Here is a 23,236-nt window from a genome sequence, read left to right on the forward strand (position 1 = left end):
TTTCTAGCCACGCCCTCTCTTAATCGCTCTATCCCACTAGCCACGCCCCTTCCCATCGCCCCGCCTCTCTAGTCACACCCTCCCGCCCCTGCTCTCTCACTGCACCCTCCGGTTTTTGCCCTGCCCCTTCTCTATAACCGTGCCTTTTCGTTCTAATCACACCCCATCCCTCTGGCCACGCCCCTTCCATTTGGCCCCGCCTTTCCCCAAGCCCTTTTCCTTTGACCACGCCCCTTTTTTCTAGTCTCGCCCCTTCCCGCAGGCCTGGCTACTTCTCTGGCCCCGCCCCCTCGCACTGACCCCGCCCCTTCCCTCTGGCCCAGTTGCTCTCTGGCTCCGCCTCCTTCCCTCTGACCCCGCCCCTTTCCTCTGGCCCCGCCCCCCGCCGCCGCCGGCCGCGCGGCGCCTTTAAGGCCTGGCCTACGTGGCAGCAGCAGCGGCGGCGGCGCGGCCCGGCGCTTTCCCCTCCCGCCCTTCCCTTCTGCTGCCGCCCTCCGCGCACACAGCAAGGCCAGGCCGGGCTCCGGCAGCAGTAGCAGCGCCATGGGCCAGAACGATATCATGAGCACCGCAGAAGACTTCGCGGACCAGGTATGGGCTGAGGCCGCCGCCCTGAGGGGACACAGGGAGGGGGCGGGGGTTCTGGGGGTCCTCGGCCCGTGGGTCTGCCCCTGTCCTCGTGGAAACACGCCCTGGAGAACTTCGTGGTCTGCGAAGCCTTCAGCAGCTCGAGAAAAGCAGAGCGAGAAATAAGATTTGTCCAGGAAAGTGGTGAATTCCTGTAGGAAAAGGCTCCTCGGGGTAAGGTTGAAGAAGGACAGACACGCAAACAAATCTTTCCGTACTTTTCATTTTGTGGATCGGCCCAGGATCTGCTTTAGTCAGGGGATACCCAAAAAAATGTTCTAATCGTGCAATGCGATACCTACGTGAAAAAGTAAAGATCCTTTGTAACTTCTCTGCTTTGTAAAATCTGTCCGTGGATGATATTGATTGTTTAAATGATTGCATGAAATTCTGTTTATCCATTGATTTCAGTTTCATCTGAGCAACTGCCCAAGCAAAACCACGGGTTAAGTTATAATTAAAAAAAAGGAGATTCTGGTTCCAGTTATGGAGCTGACTACAGCACGGCAAATATTTTTTTCTCTTTCCATCCACACTATCATAGAATCCCAGAATGGTTTGGCTTGGAAGGGCCCTTAAAGCCCATCCAGTTGCAACCCCCTGCCGTGGGCAAGGACATCTCCCTCTGGATCAGGGTGCTTAAAGCCCCAGCCTGGCCTTAAACATCTCCAGGGATGGGGCAGCCACGACTTCTCTGTGCAATCTGGGCCAGTACCTCCCCACTTTCATTGTGAAGAACTTCTTCCTAATGGAGAAGCAGGCAGGTTCCCCTTGGGAATGGGGCTTCTCCTTGTGAAGCAAGGAAAGGGGAGGGGAGCAGGAGGCCGAGCTGCTCTCATCTTCTTACAAGGTGTCTGGGCTGGGAAATAGGGCATAGAGGGGTGTGGGAAACTGGAGTGGTGGGAGATGGAGAAAACAAAAATTCAGATCCTGACCCTTATTTAGAAATCCAAAGGCTTCCCAACCCCATAGTGCTGTGTTTAGAATGGGGGCAAAAGGGCAGCAAGGGAGCTGATGTGGTCTTATCATTCTGACATTTACTTCAGTGGAGGCCCTTACGGATTTCCCTATTAAATAGAAGTTTATGATCTCCTGTTCTGTGTGAGAGGAGGAATGTTTTGAGTGTAAGTAGCTGATCTGCTGCTGGTGATGTTAGAAAGATCTTCACTGTCATGGTGATTCATCTAATTGAAAAGAAGAGGCAGTGTCTAATTGTATTTATCAAGTTTTCTTCAAAATTTGTCTCTGGGTGGTTCCACAACTCTGGCTGTGGAAGCAGTGTGAGTTGTGCGTGATTATGTGCAGCAGCTCTGAGGGGGCTGTGTCTTCAAATGAGATTCACTGGGAAAACCTGTTCTGCCCTCCCCACCCCCAGATGGAAGACTCGTTTTGGAGAGAGAGCTTCGGATTGTGCATGGAGCATTCAGTTGAAGGGATGTCTGGATCATCTTTGTCATCTGCCGTTTACTTTCTCCTCTACTCCTTTTACAGGAGAAAGTAAACTGTAACTATAGTGCTCAAATCACTTGCCCAAATTTACAACTCACGTCCTGACCTTTTTATAAAACCTCTCTATTTATTCCTGTGTGACTATTTCTAGATGTATTTAATGCCCCTTTTTTCATACTACTGAAAGCTCTTTTGTCTGCATGAAACGCAGTTTGCTTCCTCCTGAAATGAGTTTTTAAATGGCATCGCTTTATTTGTGCTTGACCACATTCTATTTAAAGATGAGTCTTTCCTTTACCTGCAGAATTTGGGGTGTTTGTGTACACTTACCCATCAGATTGCAAAACAATTTTTATGATGTCCCAAGTAACTCACTCCTTTGATAACTGTCGCTCCAAATAGTGGCCTCATGGCTCAATCGGGTGCTTTCAGTACTGAATATGCTGCTAAAACTCAGTGTCACACCAGCGTAGGACTGGAGAGCTTTACCAAACAATAACCTTTGGTATATATTGCAAAGTGAACGCTTGGCATTATAGAAGCTATTAGTTCATCTTGGATTAAAAAAAAAACCCCACACTTGGAACACTTGAACTGAAATGATGTTGAAACTCCCCTGGATGGAGGCGGAGATAGGGAAGCTGGACACCGGATGTTCTGGGAGCTGAATGTGTTCTCATTGCTAACCTTGCTTTCTCCACTCCCTCTACTAGTGCTCAAGATGTAATGAGTCTCAATTTCTGTAACACAAAAGCCTTGTGGGACAATGTCACAGCTGCTTCCATGGCTTATCAGCAAGTACTGAATGTCTCGTAGAAAAAGCAGGAATAATCTGTTCCTTAAAATCAAACACTAAAGCTTAACTTCTCTCAAATACTGTAATTTCCCTTTGAATTAGCAAATAATGCCTTAGATGCCAAGATACTCAGCAGTAACAAGTAGCTCTTAATCCAGAGGTGAAGGCATGGTCTCACTGACAGCTGGCTGTCAGCGAAAGGGTTGCCCTACTTCTCTCGAGGCCTGTTTCCCTTTTCTCTCACACTAGTACTCTGTTGGGGGACTGGAGAGATAAAAAAACCACCCTGCTTTTCCCATTGGTTCCAAATATCTCATTGTTTAGGTCAAGCGCACACCAGTGCTGGTGATGGAGTCAGGAAAACCAGCCGTTCGTCCAGCTTGGCTGTAGCTGGAGTTCGCAGCCCGCAGGTGTACGGTGCGGCTCTTCCACTCCCTGTGCTGCTGGCAGTTCCCAAGGGCTGTAGTAGAGGAGGCACAGCTACTCAGTGAGGATGTGGGGTGCTCATTGATTTGAGAGGAGGCAAATTAGTAGATATTGGGCGGTAGGAAAAGCTATTAAGAGTTTTCAAAGTCCAGCTGATAAAAGAAATCAGAATCTCTCTTAAGAATGATGCCCAACTACAGGCTTTAGGGGTTGGTTTGTTTGTTTTTAAGCCACATAACAGCAGCCAAGTATTATTAATTAAATAATTTACGTACTTGGAAGTTAATCCCTTTTTTAGTGATTCTTGTTAAAATATCACATGCAAAGCCCTTCAGTGAAGACACCCTGTACTGCTGACAGTACCGTACTGAAAATAGCTGTATCTGGGGCCTGCGCTGATTGTTTTTAAAACTGATTCTCTCTCCTCTCTGATCCCCATAAGAGGGAGCAGATCTCAAGCAACTTTTCCAGTGTCTGTAATAATCTCCAGGAATGTGGGTGCCTGGTGCTTCTGCTGTTCTAAAAAAAATTATGGACAAAGATGCAAGAAGACTCTTGAGTCATTGTGGTGCAGTGAAAGGGCTGTAAGGGACATCCAGGCTCTGAGAGGTTTATTTAATTCCTGAACATAAATGCTGGTGCATCTTGTTCAGCTAATTCTGACATCTCTGTATCCTATTTTGCAGAAAAACAGGAGGAAGAAGAAAATATTCTGTTATTGGTCTAAAATTTTTGTGTTTTATATTATAAAACTGAGTTTGGAATCTGTAATAGTGTCATGTCAGCACACTGATCCCTCGTCATTATAAGCTAAAAAGCCTATTCTGGTTAGGTTGGGAAAGAATCTTCAGTCCCATGAAAAGAGATAGCAAAATGCAAGACATTACTAATAAATATAATTTTAAAGATTTGGCTAATAGATAGTCTTGTTTGGAAAAAGGAATTGGTATAAAACACATTGATTAGCCCCACGTGGCGGGTGTTGGTATCCCTGAGATGCTCTCCACTCAAGGAGATCCCACCTAAACCACTTCCTTTAACGTGTTGGGGAGAGGAAGTGGTTTTCTTTCCGCCAGAGGATTGAGCATCCTGCTCCTGAAGAGATCACTGGTGTCCCAGGCTGCTAGTGGCCTCTGTCCTCCCAGAACAAAGCAATCCCTTGAGGGAATATACAAGCTAGGTATTCAGAATGTACCTTTATGGGCAGCTCTAGACAAATAATGCTGTGCAGCCCACAAGAGGGCTTTCTGTGTAGAATAGCAGGCTGCTGTTCATCGCCATGATCGTAACTTCCCTGATGAAAGAACACACACGTGTGTACACAGGAAAGGGCTCTGTGTTTGGAGAGGATACACCTAAGTGACAGCAGAAATTCCCAGCTCCTGGCTGTGTTGCTCTGTAATTATGCTATGGTATGTACACCTGTAACAAAGTGGACTGAATCTTTAACAAATACGACTGTTGGAGATGGGGGATATATTTTAGAAAGCATGATAAGAGTCAAAACAAAATAACTTAATTGCTTTTCTTTGGGCAAGATTCTCTATAGATTTGACTATTTCAAGCCTTCTTTTGAAAAGGGGTTCTGAGCAGATTTGGGGATCCCTGGATCCTCTTGTGCATCTCTACTCATTAAACTAGGAGGAGCATTTGAATCTATCTTTGCCTTTCTAATCCTGTTAGAGGGGAAGTAGTGACACAAATCCCCTCTGGTGTATGTTAACAAATTGGCTGCCAACACAGAACCAGTTGTTCTTCTTTAAAATGGTCTTCAGTGTTTTGCTGTCTTTTCTCAAGATGTTTTGCCTCTTGCAAGGAGGCAGTGTATGCTAAGAACAGTTGATGCAGAGCCTGTGGCAGAATAAGCTGTCCTCTTACTTGATGTCATGAGTTTAACACTGCCACCTCCATCAATCTCAACAGTTTGGTTTGGTTTGCGTGTGTTGTGTTTGGAGTACATGTTTCAAGTCCCGTGTCTTAGCTGGATATGACTGTTAAGTGCAGCTCCTGGTTTCCTGTGTGTGCTGTTTTCATCTTCTTGAATTGTAAAGGAAATAGGAAGTGGTCTTGGGGTACGGCTATTGAGCAGTGTGTTTTTGATGATGTGTAGGGACAAAAACAGTGTGTCTGACATGGTTACTTCAGTCCTACTTCTAGAGACCTCCTATTTCTTTTACTGTGTCCTTAGTTAACTAACTTAGGTGCTACATTCTCTTCTTGTAGTTATCATGTAACTGTTCTTTTCCTTTCTCTCTGGATCTCAGTGGCTGGTTGTTCTTTTGGCTTGGATTATTTTGTTCCTGCAGTTTGTTTCTGAACCTTATTTACTTTAATCCCTGCTGTGTACAGGGATTTTGACTTGTGTGCAGCTCAGTAAATGCAGCTACATGAGTTATGGATGTCCAAAGATGATGCGTTTTGTGATAAGGTTGCTTAGCACTGCAGCTGCCTTAGGCTTCAGTCTTTCTGACTTGTCTGAAGCTGATTGGATGTGTGCACTCATGTTTAATAACCACTGGTACATGCCCTCTGTATGCCACGAAGAACAGGTAAATGCTAAATGCCTTCTTGGCTTCTTTGCTTGGACTGTTGGCAGCTGTTGGGCTTCAGAAAAAGAGGAGGAAGAGATCAGCTGGCGTGACCCACTTCAGAACAACGCAGAGGAGGCCTGGAGGCGGCTGTCCTCCCTGATGTTTGCTCCTTTTTTCAGCCTTCCCACAGCGTGTTTTTTTTCCTTTATTTACAGATGCCCAGCACTTGTCCTCTTTCATTTCCCTCTAGACCAAAGTTGTCTGTTCTGTGTTTTGATAAGGCAGACGTACTTAACAAATCACTAATGGTTTTGTGCTGTTTCCAAAACAACTTTATCCTTAGTATCCCTCCGCAGATTTGCCCAAACACAGAGTGAAATCTAGGAGAGGAGAAAGCTTTAAAGCAAGATGTATGTCTCATTCAGTGACAAAGATCACAAATTTCCTTCTGACTCATTCATCTAACTGTTAAGAGGCCTTAAAAAAGCCTGAAGTGGCAGTCCTGAGTCAGAGTACAGCTGGACTCCAAATGCACTTGATTGACTTGAATCTTGACCCTTAGACTCTGGATGTGTGCGGTACAACTCCTGCCGTTTGCTCTAATATTAACTGTTAAGTGTGTTTGCTAGATTTTATTTTTCTCTTGGTAATCTTCAGTTACACAGTAAGCAAGGCTGGTCATTTGCTTAGGGCTTGAAGCACTAATTACTGTGGCAAGGATATACTCTCAAAAACTGTTCGGTTCCCCACTCCCATATAGACTGAAAGCACACAACACTGCAAGAACCTAAAAGAACAAAAAGATCCTGCCCAGAAAGAAACCAATCAGTCTAGCCTTAAGTCAATGTAGATGCTGAATTGTGAAAGAGTTGCGTGCCTTTTATTTTTAACATTGTTCAATGCTGTCTGGAAGACACTTGTACATATGTGGGTTCTCCCACCCCATTTCATGCTTGTACTGTTCTGTTATTGCATAAGCTGTAGAAATCAATGTGCCTTACAACACATCAAACTCTGTGGGACAATGGGGTGTTGTTAAACGGTTCCTCCTAACGCAGGGGTCTCTCCAGAGTTGGGCTGTTGTGCTTGTGGCGTGGGCATTTGCTTTCATAAGTGTCTGCCTGCCCAAACTGCTCCTGTCATCTGAAGGTAGAAACCTGCTAGATAACCTTATGGTTAGTTTTGGCTGCAAATGTGTCCTTTAAGTGGTCTGGCTAAGCTGAATCTATGCATGAAATGGCTCAGTCAGGTGCGAGCTTGCATTCAGAGCAACAATGCAGATCCTAAGGGAACTCTCCATGAAGTGATAACCAGTGCTGTGTAGCAAACTGGGTGAGTCAAGCACTTGTCCTGTGCACTCACAGTCCTATGGAGCGTGCTAGTCCAGGCTGGCCCCGTTTGGCCGTTCTGTATCTGTTCCTGTATAATTACTGTAATTGTAGAGCAAACTGACCAGCGAGGCTGTGGGATGAAGGTGTATGTGGGACCAGGTATATCTTGAATTTCTGAGCCTCTGTGTCTGTTGCATGATGGTATCATTTCCTTTTAACTACTCCACTGACTTGTATACATAAATGCCCATTTTGTTTCTGCAGAGGATGCTATTTTTACTGGCAGTAGAAGCTGTGTGCACTCGCACAGAGGGTAGAGGGTGCAATGTCATGCAACAGTCACACTGATCTCGTAGCTGTTGCTGCTACAAAAGTACATGTGCTTTGCGCTGTTGGTTTTCTGAGCTGTTAGAGGGAACGAGCTTGACAGAAAGATTATTAATGTGTTTTAATTTTTACAGACTTGGTGTTTTGTCAGCCTGACCCTGTTCATGACAGGGTGTTGAGTGCCTGAGTATGTTGGTGGGAGTAGGATTGCCCTTTCAGCTCCTGGCTATCTGATAGCTGAGCTGTAACATGAAACCCTGAGATAGACAAACTAAAACCAAGGTCAGCCTTCATCTAGTAAGAGTTCTATCAAAGCACAGTTACTGTTACAAAGAAACATGCTGCTGGATCCTGCAAGTCCTTGTCCAAAAGGCAAGAGCATGACAGCAGGTTTCTTCCTCTGCTGCCAAGCCTTCTGAAACTGGAGTGGGGAAGAATTTCATTAAATCAGAGTCGTAACAAGGTGTTTCTCTCTACATGTTAATAACCCTGTGTGTCTGACTTCAGAGCCTGCACAGTGAATAGATCTGTTATGCCTTGACTATCGCCGGCCCTCCCTTCCCTGCTAACGATGCTGTCTGCCCCTGCAGTTCCTGAGGGTGACAAAGCAGTACCTTCCTCACGTGGCCCGTCTGTGCCTGATCAGCACCTTCCTGGAGGATGGCATCCGCATGTGGTTCCAGTGGAGCGAACAGAGGGATTACATTGATGGCACGTGGAACTGTGGCTATTTCCTGGCCTCCATCTTTGTGTTCATAAATCTCTTCGGACAGCTGAGTAAGTGGCTCTAAGGCTGTTAAGGTGGATGCCAGAGCGCTCCAGTGTGTCTGCCACCCTGGCTGATGTAAGCGCTATGAATCATGTAAGCACGGGACACCTCACTGGTTTCTTAATAGTCATTGACAGCTTAGAACTGCTAGTACTGCATGAGCTGAATGAAAAGAACTCTTAATTGACCTGCATCAGCCTTTCCTGGAAGTAGTCTTAAGAGAATTTCTTGCAGCACACTACCTCAAAGCTGGAGATGCCAGGAGTCCATTAAGGCAATCTGTTTTCAATTCTGTGCATCCATCTATAAACTCATACCACGCCCCTGAGTTCTCTAAATGAAATACTCATGTTTTCTTAAACAGGGCAGTGTTAAGACTTTCTCAGTCTGCTGGTTTTACAGGTATTAATCTCAATAGCAAGGTCTTAACCTGCAGTTGGTACGCTTAAGCCTGAGACATGCTTATGTCAGATTTTCAAAGCCCAGGAATCAAAATAAGCTCAGAAGCAGAGCTTCTGTACATGTGTTAGGTGGACTTAGGGTATTAGAAATGAGAAGTAAAATTCTTTTCTGTTTATATTATAGTCCCTGATCTACTGCTCTTGATTGCTTTGCCAATTTTTTTGTCTTGCCTGGGTTTAGATTTTTTTACCCTGATGTTTTTGAGTAGAGAATCGGCTTAATTTAATGTAGTTAGCAGTCCTCGTGTCATAGTGGCAAAGGCTGTCAGTGCTTTGCGACAAAAGACTTCAGAGGATATAAAACAAAAGCTTTCAAGGAAGAGGAGTGCAGCATGTTTGCCCTAACAGTTATCTCATTAAAAAAGTAGAAAATCTGTAATGAGTTCAGTTTCTTTTTAACTTCTTTTAATACTTTAACACCAATAAATGCTGTACAGTGCTGTGTACCAGGGACTGCATTCAGCATGTGCTTTCCTCTGGTAAAATAAAAGATACTCCTGAAATTATAAAATACTTTAAAATGCACTAAAACTTCTTGGTTCGCAAACTGATATGTGCCAGTGTGCCATTACAATTTCCTGCCTGATGTTTTCTGTGGCACGGCTGAAAAAAATCAGAGTCTGCTCAATGCAAAGGAAGTTTGCATTCCTGCAGCGTTTTTTCCTGTGCAAACCAGAAGTGTAACTGTGTTCAATTTCCCCAACTCAGGCGGCTGTATCCTGGTGCTGAGTAGGAACTTTGTGCAATATGCCTGCTTTGGACTGTTTGGAATTATAGCATTACAGGTAGGAGGCTTAAGTCTTCAGCCCTTCTAAACCCTGTCGTTCACATTTTCTCTCTTAGCTCCAGTTCTACCAACATTATTTAAATACAAATTGCAATGCTGGAGTTCTTCTCCGCCTAGTGCCAGTCCTCAATAGCAATGAACTATTTTGCTTCTTTTGTTCTTCTGACAGGCCCAATAGATCCCTGGCTGTAATTGCAATTAGTCAGCTGAAGAAGTTGATTCAATAATTGACCAGTTTAGCAGTTTACCTGTATGTCAGTAGTGTCCCAGATGTGGAACTTGCAGTAGCTTTGGCCTTCAGCACACGGTTTTTGTAAAGGATTGTCCCCATCACAAAGGATCCAGGCTGGTAGCATCCTTCCTGTTCAAAACTGATTAATTTTTTGGGGGGGCTAATGCGCAGGTCTAATTCCGGCTTCTATTACCTGTTTTACACTGACTTGCCAGACCACGTTGATATAACCTACTTCATTTCCTTCAGTATAACATAATTCTAATTGATTTCTGCTACAGATAGTAGAGGCTTGAGATTAGGACATAAATTCATAACTTCAAGGTAATCTAGATGGTGTTTTAACCTGTTTTCCTCTTTGCCTAGACTATTGCATACAGCATTCTATGGGACCTGAAGTTCTTGATGAGGTACGTCTGCTTCTTAAAGGTTTTAATAAAACAGAATCAAAATTGTCTGTTGCTGGCAGAGGAAACTATCTTTGTACATAGTATTTGTAGAAAGATTTTACAAATGATGCATTTGCATTAAACGAGAAATGACAGCACTTAAAGGAAGTATCTGTACAGTCTGTGTTAAACCACAGATGACAGGCTTAGTGCTGCAGAAGGGAAAGACTAATCCTAACCCAGGAGGATTGAGGTGCTGCTGCTACTGACCTCCTTGCCGAGAGCTTGCAGACAATTGTCTAGACTGATCAGTGAGCTGCTGTTATTTCCTAAATGGCTAAAATAGCAACTGTGCCTATGTGTGACTGAAGCCATTTTCTAGGAGAACTAAAGCCCACAGATACTAAAGTGGCTTCTGGGATTTTAAATACTGAAGACAGGTTTCTTAAATATGAGCTTTCTTGTCACGTCCCGAGTGATGGCTGCTTTTACCTTTTCACGTCTCTTCTCTGAGGGGAGGGCAGAGGCAGCACAAGGACTGTGCTCTGGGCTTACCACACCTCTGTCAATGTGTAACTTCCTTTAGCAGTGCTGCTGCTCTGTTTTCTCAGAGCAACCTCTGAACTACTTTGTCGTCTATGGCTAAGCCTGAGGTACAGAGTAAATTCCACACAATTGAATTTATGCTGTAACAGATGCTCTGTGGCTGTGCCTGATTTCTCTGGCAGGCTGTACGTACCTGCTCAGGTTTGTGTAAAGCGTTGTTGGGCACAGCGCTGCTGTTTCAGCTGTGAAGTCTAACGCAGACACCTCACAAGGTGCAGAGGCAGTCAGTGCTCACCAGCATGTGGATTCTTACTGAGCTGAAATTGTCAGATAAGACTGTAAATCTCTAAATCAGCACAAGCTGTAGTAAAATGCTTTCTCTGCCTCCATTTCTGTCTTTCTGTAGGAACCTTGCCCTTGGGGGAGGCTTGCTGCTGCTTTTGGCTGAGTCGCGCTCGGAGGGGAAGAGCATGTTCGCTGGAGTCCCTACCATGCGGGAAAGCTCTCCTAAACAGTACATGCAGCTCGGGGGCCGCGTGCTGCTGGTCCTCATGTTCATGACACTGCTACATTTTGATATGAACTTCTTTTCTGTAAGTATCTGAATATATAAAAGTATAAGTTAAGGAACAAGAATATAGTACCAACTCTCAGACTGGCTACAGGACCTATCAATGATCTTCACTTATTTTTCAGTAGAATTAATAGAAAATCTACTTAATCTATGCCATGACAACTTGTTCTTCTGAACTTATCTGTGCTCTGTTCTGATGTTTGTATCTATTTTAAGACCCATATGTAAGCTTGTGGGTTTCTTCCTTGCAGATTCTGCAGAACATTGTGGGCACAGCCCTGATTATTTTGGTGGCAATTGGCTTCAAGACGAAGCTGGCTGCCTTGACTCTAGTCATCTGGCTGTTTGGCATCAACATCTACTTCAACGCCTTCTGGACCATCCCAGCCTACAAACCCATGCACGACTTCCTCAAATACGATTTCTTCCAGACCATGTCTGTAATTGGAGGGCTCCTCCTCGTTGTTGCACTGGGCCCTGGCGGAGTCTCCATGGATGAGAAGAAAAAAGAGTGGTAACAGGAATAGCAACGCTTCTTGGGACATAAACATGTTAAGTCCAGAACTGATTCTCTATGGATTCAACAAAAACTGCCAGCATTTTACACGTACATGCCCCCTTCCTCTTAAAGGCACAGATGTTTTGAATTTGATTTACAGTGGCACCAGTAATATAATAGATAAAATCCTATTTCTTCAAGGAACGTTGCCTAGGCTTAAACTAACTTCCTAGATTTGGAACTAACCCAAGGAACCTGCATTTTACTGATGCTTCAGTGAGTTGCAGTAGAACAGTTGCTGTTTAAAGTCAGCAATGCTTTAAAATTTGAAGTACTGTGAGTGGATACAGCTGTGTCATTCAGGGAACTGTTGGGTTGCAGCTATAACTAAAGAAGTGGATCCCCTTTCTCACCCTCATCAATGCTGTCTTGTGCATAAGGAGTTCCATTGCTGGTTATAGCATTGCTTATCATGGTGGAAAGCAGCATAAAAAAAAAAATCACTGGTTATGTTGCTGCTAAGAGTTCTGTAATTCCATTTTGTTTAACAATAGGGGGACGCCTTTCCTGCCCTCAAATTGAGACGAAAAGAAAACCCTGAAAGTAGTTTCATCCCCCTCTAGGTGAAAAAAGGAAGAGGGTTTTCTAATGTGTCCCAGTTCTGCTCTTGAGGGGGACGAGGAAGAATCATGTATTGCTAATCAGGAAGCCTGCATGGCTAATCAGATGTCAAGAAGGGGGAGATATTCCTAAAGAGACAGAATATTATATTCTGTTAAAATTCTGTGCCAAAAGAACTCTTTGTTCAGCATTTTTTCCCCCAAAGTTGCCCCTCATGAATTCCCAAGCAGGGAGCCAAGTAGTGTTGCAGGTTCCATAATAAAAGCTCCTTTCAGCTTCCATCCATGTATGTCCCAAATTCACATCTGAATTGCAGGTTATTTGTGAAAGCATCTTCAGAATTACAGAAACTCCCTCTTTCCCTGCTCTTGGTACGTGCAAGATCAGAGCAGTCTATCTAACCTGTAGTTATTGCTTCTTAGAGCCACTTCTGTCAGTCTTTTGGCTGTAAAAGCCCCAGTTGACTGAAGAGCCGGGGGGCTGAGTTCAGCCCCTTCCCTCTGCCATCTCAGACCACACCTGAGATGCACAGGGAGGGAATGTGGCAGTCAGCTGTGCTGCCATCGCCCTGGCTCTCAGCTCGGGGTTCCAGCTGAAGGGTGCAAGTACAAAGCCTGGGCTGTGAGTGAGCAGCCAGGGATGTAACTTGCATATTCGGAAGGAGGAGCTCCTCAGTGTAGTGGTGAGGAGAGAGGAAGGCCCCATGTTCACCTCTCAGTGCCACAACCTCTGTGCCATGAGCATGCTTAGTGCTGCTCGGAGGAGGCGTTTTGCCCTCTGCTAGTCAACTAGGTGAACCCATTTCACTAGATCAGGAAAGAATTCTAGAAAGCATGAGCCCTACCACCTTGCTACCATCATGTTGTTTCCTTGCACTGTTGTCTCCCTTGAGAAAGCTGCTCAACTGTTTGTTCAAGGAGTAATTCAGCTGAGTGGCTCCAGCTGCTCACCAAGGTCCCCTGGTAAGCTGAATTGCCCAGACTGGTGTCCTTAATGGTTGCATTTTACGAGTACGAACCAGGCTGGGAGAACTGATGACAAATAAAGAGCCCTGTTGAAGGTTAAATCAGTGACTTCATGATCCTAAGGAGAAAGTAGCCTATAATAGTAAGATGTGCTGCTGCTGATGGAAAAGAATTGTTGTGGAGGAGTAAGTGAGAGGGGAAGCCAGCATTAAAGTTCAGATCACCACAGAAAGCTTTCTTTTTAAATCAATTTTGCAAGAGAAATTTTCACCTCAAGCATTCACTGTGCCTGTCTCTTCATAGCAAAACAAACTGGTCCTTTCAGTTATGGATACGCAGCACAGGAAGCTTTTGCTCAGTTTCCCTGCAGGTCCTAGAACAGTTTTAGACTCCGTCAAGGCAGCCATTCTCAGATAGCTTAACTGCTGTTGGCGTTTGTAGTGTTTATTATAAACAGAATGATGGAAAACTAAGTAGCCCTGAAGTTGGCTTTCTCAACTTCTTTATGTCCTTCTAAGGAGCTGGATCATGGACTAGTCTGAAATGTTGATCGGTTTCCTCTGAAAATCAAGTCCCCTTTCCAAGAAAAAACCCTGGAAAAGGAGCAGATCTTGCCCCTTGCAGCAGAAAGGTTTCGGTACCGCAGGGGCATGATTGGGCCGAGGCCACTCTAAGCTATTTTGAGGCAGTGCAATATGCAGACTTACTAACTGTGAGTCCTGAAGCAGAAGATTCTGGTTTCCTGCGTACACTGCTGCATTCATGCATCGCCCCAAAGTACAGGGATGTCTCCTGTGGCCGAGAAGCTCTCCCAAGCAGGATGTCAGCTCCCAATTGGCTCTGCAAAGTATTCTGGAATTCATTCTGAATATATTTTTGCTTTCTATGTGGAAAAAGAAATAAGTATAAATTCTCATTTTATGCTGTATTTTGTACCTTAGTTGTGTTTGAAAATGTTTTGATTTTTGGAAACAATCAAAATAAAACAATGGCATCTTTGTATCCACTCGGGGTGTGTGATTGCTACCTGGGAATGCTGGTTAGGGCTCTCTGCGGGGCACTGAACTGCAGTGCCCATTGTTCCCAGGGGGTGGGAGAATACAACTGACTTCCATCCCGCTCCTCCCCAGCTGGAACAGTTCACTGTAATGGGCAAACCTTCAGTCAGCCTTGGGCACCCTCTGGAATTGTCAGACAACAAGTCTCCAAGCCACACGTTTATCATAAAATTTATTTGCCATTGGCTGCTTTCTTGAAGTTCTTGGGTTTCCGATAATGACTCTTGAATTTCTTCTTTAAAGGCCCTGACTGCTTCTGTAATGGAAAAGCAAGTTAATTAGCTTATTTCCCAATCCAGCCCTGCCCAAGAAAACCTGAAGAGAAACTGAGTATGGTCTTTCACCCACAAGAGGCAGAAAAAACGCAGCCAGTCCTGGTCACAGAGGTCTCCCTGCCCTGTCCTGCAGGTCAGCATCCCTTACTCAGACAGACATTGGTTTCATCAGATACACACAGTGATGGCCTCTCCAAAGAAATGAGCCTGAACTTCATCCAGCCTCAACTTTCCACTTTGCTACAGTCAGAGCAGACAGGATAAATGGTTCCTGGCAGCAATTTGCACCTCCGGAGGTGAGTCAGTGGCTGGCACATGGGGAAAGTCTACTCTCCCAAACACCTGCTGGTTCTCTGACAGGAACAGATCAGACACCTACAGGATGGGATCCCAGTTCCATGTGCCCCTGCTGCTGCACACGGCAGTGACTCCCACCTTTCCCCTTTTGTTGCTGACTGCTCTGCTGCCATCCATTCTTCCACCATCACCATTCAGCTTGGCCCCATCATCCTCACTATCTGTTGCAAAGTCATCGCTGCCCATCGTGGTTTCTGGAGCCGCTGGGCTTTTTTCTGGGAACAGTGCAGCTGAAATAAAAAGATTTAGCTCAGATTCAGTTCCCACTGCACACGGGCTCTGCCTCCCCCTGATTTTATTTGGAAGCGATTTGCTGCGCTGCTTCCAGTCCCCAAGCATACGCGTGTCCCTACTGAAACACCTGGGAAACAAACACACCAGCTTTTTATTAGGAACGTGCCTAGTGGTCTCACAGCCCAGCTCTGGGAACCACTCCACTGTGTAACACCTCCACTCTCTGGCAGCATCTCCAGGTGTACGGCAGCAGAATAGCCTGAGCAACTTCTGTCAGACACAAGAGCTTGCTGAGAATCGATGAAAGCAGAGATACCCGAAGCAGCAAACGACAGTGGATCCTGTATCCTTCCCCTCACACCTTATGTGATCCAACTCTGGTTATTACACAGTGATAACCACTATTTCTTATTCGGCTGTGTCAAGATTTTCTGAAACCCAAGATCTCCAACCGGATGGAAGTCACAGCCTGCAGCACGTGAGCAGCATAAAGAAGCCAAAAGAAAGTCAGCCAAAAAATTCCCTTCAGAACATGGGTGATACCAACACTCTTACTCACGTGGGTACAGGTCGCTCATGCTGTCATCTGTCTCCTCTCCGTTCTCATCACTGGACTTCAGCTCCCAGAATTCCTCTTTTCTGTGCACCTGCCTGCTCCCGTTCATTTGGTCATCAGGGTGCTGTGTCCACTGCTTCTTCTGCCGCAAGCAGGCAGGGACGTAGTCCACTCCTTCCCGCTGACATTCTTCGTCTAACAGTGTGAGGGGACAGGCAGAACTTAGCACGTTAAACATAACTCAAAGTACATCTCGCTCCAACTTCAACAGCTGTTCGCCTAATCTACAGGAATACTATGGACTGTGAAAGACGGGAAAGCCGTCAGTAGGGAGACTGTGCAGAATGTGTGAACCACACTCTCTGGGGAAGTTTTAGAACCACTCCCTTAAGTCAGGATGTTCCAAAGTGTTTGCTAGAGGCCTGTTTCCTTCTTAGCTGCGGAGCAGACAAAGCAACAGCAGCTCACTGCTGTCAATCTAAAGAAAACAGATCCCCCTCCTTAAAGTAAAGCTACAAGAATCCCAGGGAAAGCTACAGGAATCTCAGGGAAAAAGTTTGTCTGGTTATATCTCCAGAAAAGCTACTTACATGTTTTTAGAGCCTTCTGGTAGCGCTTCCCTTGGACGTGACGCAGCACATGCTCTGGGAATTTGTTGATGTGTCTGAGTGTGAGCTTGCAAAACAGCTGGTGTCTGACGGACATAGAACAAAAGGAAGAAAGAAACAGCAAAGGAGTTTAAGTATGCTATTACTTAATAATTTTTCATTTACAAGCACTGTGCTCAACGTTGATGAGTACTTTATCAAGACTTTCCCAGCCTCCCGAAATTCATAAACACTTGAAAACTTAGAATGGTTTGGGCTGGAAGAGACCTTAAAGCCCACCCAGTTCCACCCCCTGCCATGGGCAGGGACACCTCCCACCGGATCAGGTTGCTCAGAGCCCCATCTAATCTGGCCTTGAACACCTCCAGGGATGGGGCAGCCATGACTTTTCTGGGCATGCCTGGGAAAGCTCGACCACTTTACATCTGAGACTGAACACAGTGTGAAGCATAACATGCGAGAGGAAGAATACTTACAGGTTCTTTGTGCTGGGCACTATATGGGGCTCAAACTTGCCATAGTCAAACTCCCTGGCTGTCTTTATCAAACGCTGATACTTCTTGCCATTAGTGTAAGCCTGTAGCTCTGACAGACGACACGGCATCTCGTGGCCTGTCAGCCTGCACCTCACCTGGGGAAAGAGAATGCCCGGTCAGGGAAGGATTGTCCCGGAGCTGGGAGGGCATGAGAGACCTCGAGCTCCCACCAGCGCCCTCCGGCCCATCCCTCCTCCGGCTTCCATAGCAGGAGAAACCCCTCGGGGTCAGAGAATCCCATCTGCTGGGGCACACACAGAGACAAACACACACACACACACACAAAGACAGAGACATCCGCCCACACCCCTAACACATACACACACTGGCCCGGTACAACCGGCCTCGCCGCCCCTCACGAACCCCGCAGGGAGGCAGCCGCAGCCGCAGCCCCCCTCAAAGCCTCTCCCCGGCCCTCAAGGCCCTCCCCAGCTCTACCTTGCCCGACTCCGTGAGGCAGAGGAGCGGGTGCTGCTGCAGGAAGAGCCGCTCTTTCTCGGGTACTTCAGCCATAGCCACTCCACCGCCGGACCCCGCCGCCGCCATTGAGAGCAACTCACCTCCACTTCCGCTGCCGGTCGGGCACCATAGAGAGGGACGGATAGAGAGGTACGGATGGGTCCATCATTGCATCATAGAGTGAGACCGGCCCGCCCACAAACCATAGAGAGGTGTGGCTAGAGGGGAACAGACGGGTCCGCCCGCAAACCATAGAGAGGGGCAGCTAGAAGGGCCGGGGCTGCCATGGGGCCCGGGAAGCTGCTGCGTGGGGGGCTGTGGCTGCTGCGGGAGCGGCGGGACCGGGTGAGGCCGAGGGGAGCAGGGAGGCCCCGGGCCTGGCTGAGCTCTGTGAGCGGAACCGGTGGCTGAAAGGCTGTGGATCTGCCCTGGTGCTGCTCCATCGCTGGGGTGGGGGGAGGGGGGCAGGGCTAGTGTTTATTTCGAGAACATATTAAGGTGGGGGGTGTGATAGGGAGACCTTAGAGCAGCCTCTGGTACTGAAAGGGGCTGCAGGAGAGCTAGGAAGGGCTCTGGATCAGGAAGTGCAGGGACAGGACAAGGGGGAATGGTTTGAAGCTGAAAGAAGGGAGATTGAGATGAGATCTTGGGAAGAAATGTTCAGTGAGGGTGGGGAGGTCCCGGCCCAGGTTGCCCAGAGCAGTGGTGTCTGCCCCATCCCTGGAGGGGTTCAAGGCCAGGTTGGATGGGGCTCTGAGCAACTTGATCAGCAGGGAGGTGTCCCTGCCTATGGCAAGGGATAAAAATGGATGGGTTTTAATGTCCCTTCCAACCCAAACCACTCAATGATTCCATGATGAAAAGGGAAACGTAATTTGCTGTGCTACAGTCAGCTCTGTAACTGGAATTTTTTTTTTTTAAGTTATAACCTTGGTGTTTCTCAGGCAGTTGCTCAGATGAGACTTTAATCAATGGGTAAACAAAATTCCATGCAATTGTTGAGGCAACCGATATCATCCAGATACAGATTTTACAAAGCAGAGATGCTACAAAGGATCATTTTTTTTCTTTCGTGCAGGTATCGCATTGTTTGATCAGAAAAACATTTTTTGGGTATTCCCTGACTAAAGCAGGTTCTGGTCCAGTCCAGCAGACAAAAGGTAAGGAAAGATTTGTTTGAATTTCTGCCCTATATCAACAAAGAGGTGATGTTTCCTGCGTGAATCTGGCATCTCTCCTGTAAAAACCCTATTCCTCATTCTGTTTTTCTCTAAAAGTTTCTTGGAGGTTCTGCAGGCCACGAAGTTCTGCAGCAGCTGCTGACACATCTGGAGAAGACACCTTACTCAAATGGGGCCTTTTCCTGGTCCCTCTGACAACGTTCTGTCTCGGCACGTGGCAGGTACAAATAAATACTTCATTTTTGAAAGAGATGAGCACTTGAGAACTGTCAGGTCTTCCTGTTTCTAGCTGTTTAATCCAGTTCAACTCACAGAGAGGGTAAAAATTTGCTGTTATTTGACCTTTCTGTTTTCCAAGTATCCATTTACAAGTCTTTAAAGGAGAGATTCTTATTTTTAACACATTTATTTTAGTATAAATATTTCCTTAAATCGAAGTTAGTAGCCTCCATCTTCATATTGCCTGTTACCCTGTTTTAAGCCACATCCGAGGAGAAATTCATGATGAAGACTTTAAGGCTTGCTGGGGTTATTACTGTAAGGGATTACTTTTATGTTTGTGTACTTTCAGGTTCAGCGACGAAAGTGGAAACTAGATTTGATTGCACAACTGGCATCAAGAATTACATCAGAACCCATCCCTCTGACTTTAGAGTAAGGAAGAAAAGCTAATTTGTTGTCTACAGAACACTGCAGTGTGCTGGGGGTATAGATATGGTCCTAAATAATAGCTTGAAAATGAAGGAATGTGATGGGAATTAGGATGTGCAAGCAAATTAGAAGAAAGACATCCTGTTAATTTTTTTATTTTAGTAAAAGAATGAGGGAACAGAGCCCTGTGGGATGGTCTAAAAGCATGTGAAAGGATGAATCTGTCCAGGAGTATGTGGTATGTGGCTCATACCATATATAATCCTCCTGGAGAAGGAGGACTTGGTAGCTGGTGATTTCCCAAAGGGATTATTCCTGCAGCAGGGAATTTTAGCTCGATAGCAGGCCATGCCCCAAGGGGTGAGTGGGTGTGTCAGATCTGAGAGGGGTTTGTAAAGTCACTTGGCCATACGGCACAACTGTCAGAACAGCTCATTCGTTCAGGGTCATGGGCTGGGACAGAAACACTCCCTGTTGGCCGGGTGCATGTGCAGCATATCTGCCAGCTGTGCCTGGCATTGAGCTGGCACTGGGTTACAGATACCATGGAAAATAACTGCTCTGGATACTTATGATCATCTCTATTTGATTCACTGTGACAGTAACAGAATATTAAGCCAGCTGCTCACTCCATGAGGTGTTTGTCTTCTGTTTCTGTTTGTCAGCTGGCCCTGGAGTGAACCGTGAAGGGAGAAGAAGATCCCACGATTCGATTGCCTAAGGTGATTTTCCTATCACAGCCACAATTTTGTTTTCATCCTGTTCCATGCAGCCCAATAGAATTGAAGGAATTGGAATACAGACCAGTAAAGGTCCGAGGACGTTTCGACCACTCCAAGGAACTCTATATTTTGCCACGGTCACTTGTGGACCCTGAGCGAGAAGCCAGAGAAGCCGGTCGGCTGACATCCCACCCGGAAAATGGAGCAAATGTCATTACACCTTTCTACTGCACAGATTTGGGGTGAGTTAATTAATGTCATAGTTCATGTGAGCGATTTGCTGCTGTTCTGAAAAGCTGAGTCATGGTGGTTTGCTTTATATAATCACTCCTTCTCCCTTAAAAGGCTTCTCTCATCATCTGTTTGGTCACTGAGGAATCGATTCAAAATTGTATCTAAATTCCCCAGTAATATGCACTCGGATGACAAAAAAAGCAGCATCAAACATGGGGTGCTTCTCTCTTCGGTACTTAGCTCTAGGTAGCAGCAAGAATAAATTTCCTTTTGCTCATGAGCCATGCTTCTTTCCATATCTCTAGGGTCACGATTTTAGTCAACCGAGGATTTGTGCCCAAAAAGAAACTGAAACCAGAGACCAGGCTGAAGGGACAGGTAAGGAGGATACAGGGAATGTACATTGCTGCCTGCGCTGTGGTTACCCAGAGGCACCTCTGACAGACCCAGAAAGGCAGCAGCTGTGTTCAGCAGCATGGGAAGTTACTAAAATTCTCATTGTACTTTTCATAGAAGAGAAACCTTCCCCCTTTTTATTAAGTAAATCATGTTTTTTACAAACAAGGAGCTGTCCTTGATTTGCCTTTTCCTGGCTGTGTCGCAGCACTGCCCCACTGCAGGGCACAACTGGTTGGTGTATAATCAGATCCCACAAGTGCTGTGTTTTTCTACCAGGACCTAGTATGTCAGCATATAAAATGAACTATAGAATTATGGAATGCTTTGGGTTGGAAGGGACCTTAAAGCCCATCCAGTTTCACCCCCTGCCATGGGCAGGGACACCTCCCTGCTGATCAGGTTCCTCAGAGTCCCATCCAACCCAGCCTTGAATACCTCCAGGGATGGAGCAGCCACCACTTCTCTGGGCAACCTGGACCAGGGCCTCCTCACTCTCACAGAAAGATTCCTTTTTCCCCCCTCCGCTTTTCTCTCCAGATTGAAGATGAAGTTGAGCTCACTGGGGTGGTGAGGTTATCAGAAACCCGGAAACCTTTTGTTCCTGAAAATAACATTGAGAAAAACCGCTGGCACTACCGTGACCTGGAGGCTATGGCAAAGGTGACCGGTGCTGAGCCAGTCTTCATCGATGCCGACTTCAGTAAGTCTCCGTGGAACCCAGCCCCATATCCAGTTTACATCTGGCTCCCCACCCTTCTGTTATTTCCCCTGGGAAGGTAGTGCACCTCTCTTCTCTCTGTGTACTCTACTAGGTTTGTACTTTGTAGGCAATAGGCACCAGCAATAAGGAATGGTAGCATCTTCAAGAGATGCAGGTGGTCAACGCCTTGATCACAACCAGGCCCTGGATATAGGGCCACCTGCCCCCCAGCTCAGGCTGCACTGGAAATCCCACTGCCTGAGGAGGAGCAGAGTATCCACAGGACTTCCTACCTTCATCCCTTCTAACAGCAAGGGCAGCACTACGCAGGGCAGACTAAAGATTAACTCATGTGCTGTGTTGTTCCTGTAGGAAGCACCGTCCCTGGGGGGCCCATTGGAGGCCAGACCAGAGTAAGCCTGAGGAATGAGCACATGCAGTACATCATCACCTGGTAAGTGCCCTGCCAGTGTCCCACTGGCTGCCTGGGTAGTTTTTGGAGATAAAGCTTTGAACTGTGTTCTGTTGAAAGCAAGGGAGCGATTTTTCCCTGGCATTCTTGCTCCTTTATAGTAAGACTGGATGCACTCTTAAGCTAAAAAAGCCTGACATTTTAACCAGAGTGCAATTTGAAAATTCATTTAAAGTTTTATTACACTGCACCCGACTGAAGGAGGTCCAGTGCACCTTGAGAAGAACTGTACTTTTGTTTCCTTTCATAGGTATGGCTTGTGTGCTGCAACTTCATTCCTGTGGTACAGAAAATTCATACAAAAAATGCCTCTGTGAGGGGAAGGGCTCACAGCTTCACTTCTCTCCTGACAAGAGCAGACTGGGACAGGTAACACTCATCAGTCCCAAGTACTTGAAGCACTGAGTTTCTGGGAAGCGTGAAGCGAACTTGTGCCACTACCAACCTGCAAATGAGACTTTAAGCACCTGATGCAGACTCCTGAGCTCATGCCAGTGATTTGGTTGCAGCTTGGAAGCACTGAACTGCCCTACTTGAAGCAGCAGCTGAGATTTCTAGTGAAGCCGCTTTATGCCTAATCTCAAGGCTACATTTTTTATATTGTTGTTGGTTGTAAATAACGAAGTTTTAACTTCTCCACTGCTGTATTTCCCAAAAGATGGCAAATTTTGTGAATCAAGTTTCTTTGTACTGAGTACTCACTCCTGAAGTTGGGAGTGGTTCACAGGAGCTGCAGAGTAAATAAAGAGGGCTTACAGGTGCTTGCCCTGTGACTGGCATTGTGCATCCCAACTGGGACAGAAGTGAACTCAAGGTTACTGCAGCTCCTCAAGCCCAGCTGGCTATGGCAGCCTGTGCCTTTGCAAAACCATCAGGGCTGGCAAAAAAAAGGAGCAGCTACTGCAGCTGGAGCCTCATCAAGCCCAGCAGCCTCCACAATGCCAAGCCAGCAGTCAGAACAGAAGAAATGGAAGTGCTAGATTCTTCTCGCATGTCAGCCTGGCCTCACAAACCATTCTGGCCCTGGAAGAGGCATTACAGACCTCCCAGTGGAAGGTCCCTGTCTGGTTAGCCTGGTAAGGCATTGTAACACCCCACTTAACCCAGACTGTAACTAAATACTAATGAAGATGATCCAGAGCAATCACCAAGAGATAGCCGCATAAGCAGGCTAGGCCTAAAGCCAGAGCTAGCCCAGCCCGTTCAGCTGTATGATCACACAGCATGAGACGGGACTGTGCTCAGAGAGGAACTGCAATGCAAGACTAGTAAAGAGCAGCTGTTCCAGGTAAAGTCATCACCTATGATTGTGCAGCTCCTGTGCAGCACCATTCAATCATTTGATGTAAGGCAATGCCAACGTGCTACCACCTGGAGCACTCCCATTGAGAAGACCACGGAAACTGGATCTGGGGTTTATTCTTTTTTTATGTACACAAAACATGGTAGCGATCCACTACATCT

The 23,236-nt window shown here is 46.2% G+C and overlaps 3 protein-coding genes across 4 annotated transcripts; 2 read left to right on the forward strand and 1 right to left on the reverse strand.

Moving 5' to 3' along the window:
* The first annotated feature begins 395 nt into the window (after nt 1-395).
* Nucleotides 396-14,256, forward strand: SURF4 (surfeit 4). The gene is made up of 6 exons (XM_009569495.2): nt 396-591; nt 8,078-8,264; nt 9,426-9,502; nt 10,103-10,146; nt 11,078-11,264; nt 11,497-14,256. The coding sequence occupies exons 1-6, from the start codon at nt 544-546 to the stop codon at nt 11,761-11,763; spliced, it is 810 nt and encodes a 269-aa protein (XP_009567790.2). The 5' UTR covers nt 396-543; the 3' UTR covers nt 11,764-14,256.
* Nucleotides 11,811-17,612, reverse strand: SURF2 (surfeit 2). Of its 2 annotated transcripts, none has more exons than XM_054083785.1 (6): nt 17,515-17,612; nt 16,895-17,049; nt 16,401-16,504; nt 15,814-16,005; nt 15,099-15,250; nt 11,811-14,644 (listed from the first exon to the last, which is right to left on the reverse strand). In XM_054083785.1, exons 2-6 carry the CDS (start codon nt 17,020-17,022, stop codon nt 14,561-14,563), a joined length of 660 nt encoding a protein of 219 aa, XP_053939760.1. In that variant the 5' UTR covers nt 17,023-17,049; nt 17,515-17,612; the 3' UTR covers nt 11,811-14,560. The 2 variants fall into 2 exon arrangements, with proteins under 2 accessions (XP_053939760.1, XP_053939759.1); XM_054083784.1 differs by having other exon boundaries at nt 17,393-17,524.
* On the forward strand, nt 17,610-23,235 carry LOC104066935 (surfeit locus protein 1). Its single transcript, XM_054083783.1, has 9 exons — nt 17,610-17,758; nt 18,492-18,573; nt 18,691-18,815; nt 19,166-19,248; nt 20,018-20,209; nt 20,507-20,579; nt 21,138-21,300; nt 21,673-21,754; nt 22,023-23,235. The coding sequence occupies exons 1-9, from the start codon at nt 17,699-17,701 to the stop codon at nt 22,087-22,089; spliced, it is 927 nt and encodes a 308-aa protein (XP_053939758.1). The 5' UTR covers nt 17,610-17,698; the 3' UTR covers nt 22,090-23,235.
* The last annotated feature ends 1 nt before the right edge of the window (nt 23,236 follows it).

This window comes from Cuculus canorus, chromosome 19, assembly GCF_017976375.1.
Source record: "Cuculus canorus isolate bCucCan1 chromosome 19, bCucCan1.pri, whole genome shotgun sequence".
Taxonomy (NCBI): domain Eukaryota; kingdom Metazoa; phylum Chordata; class Aves; order Cuculiformes; family Cuculidae; genus Cuculus; species Cuculus canorus.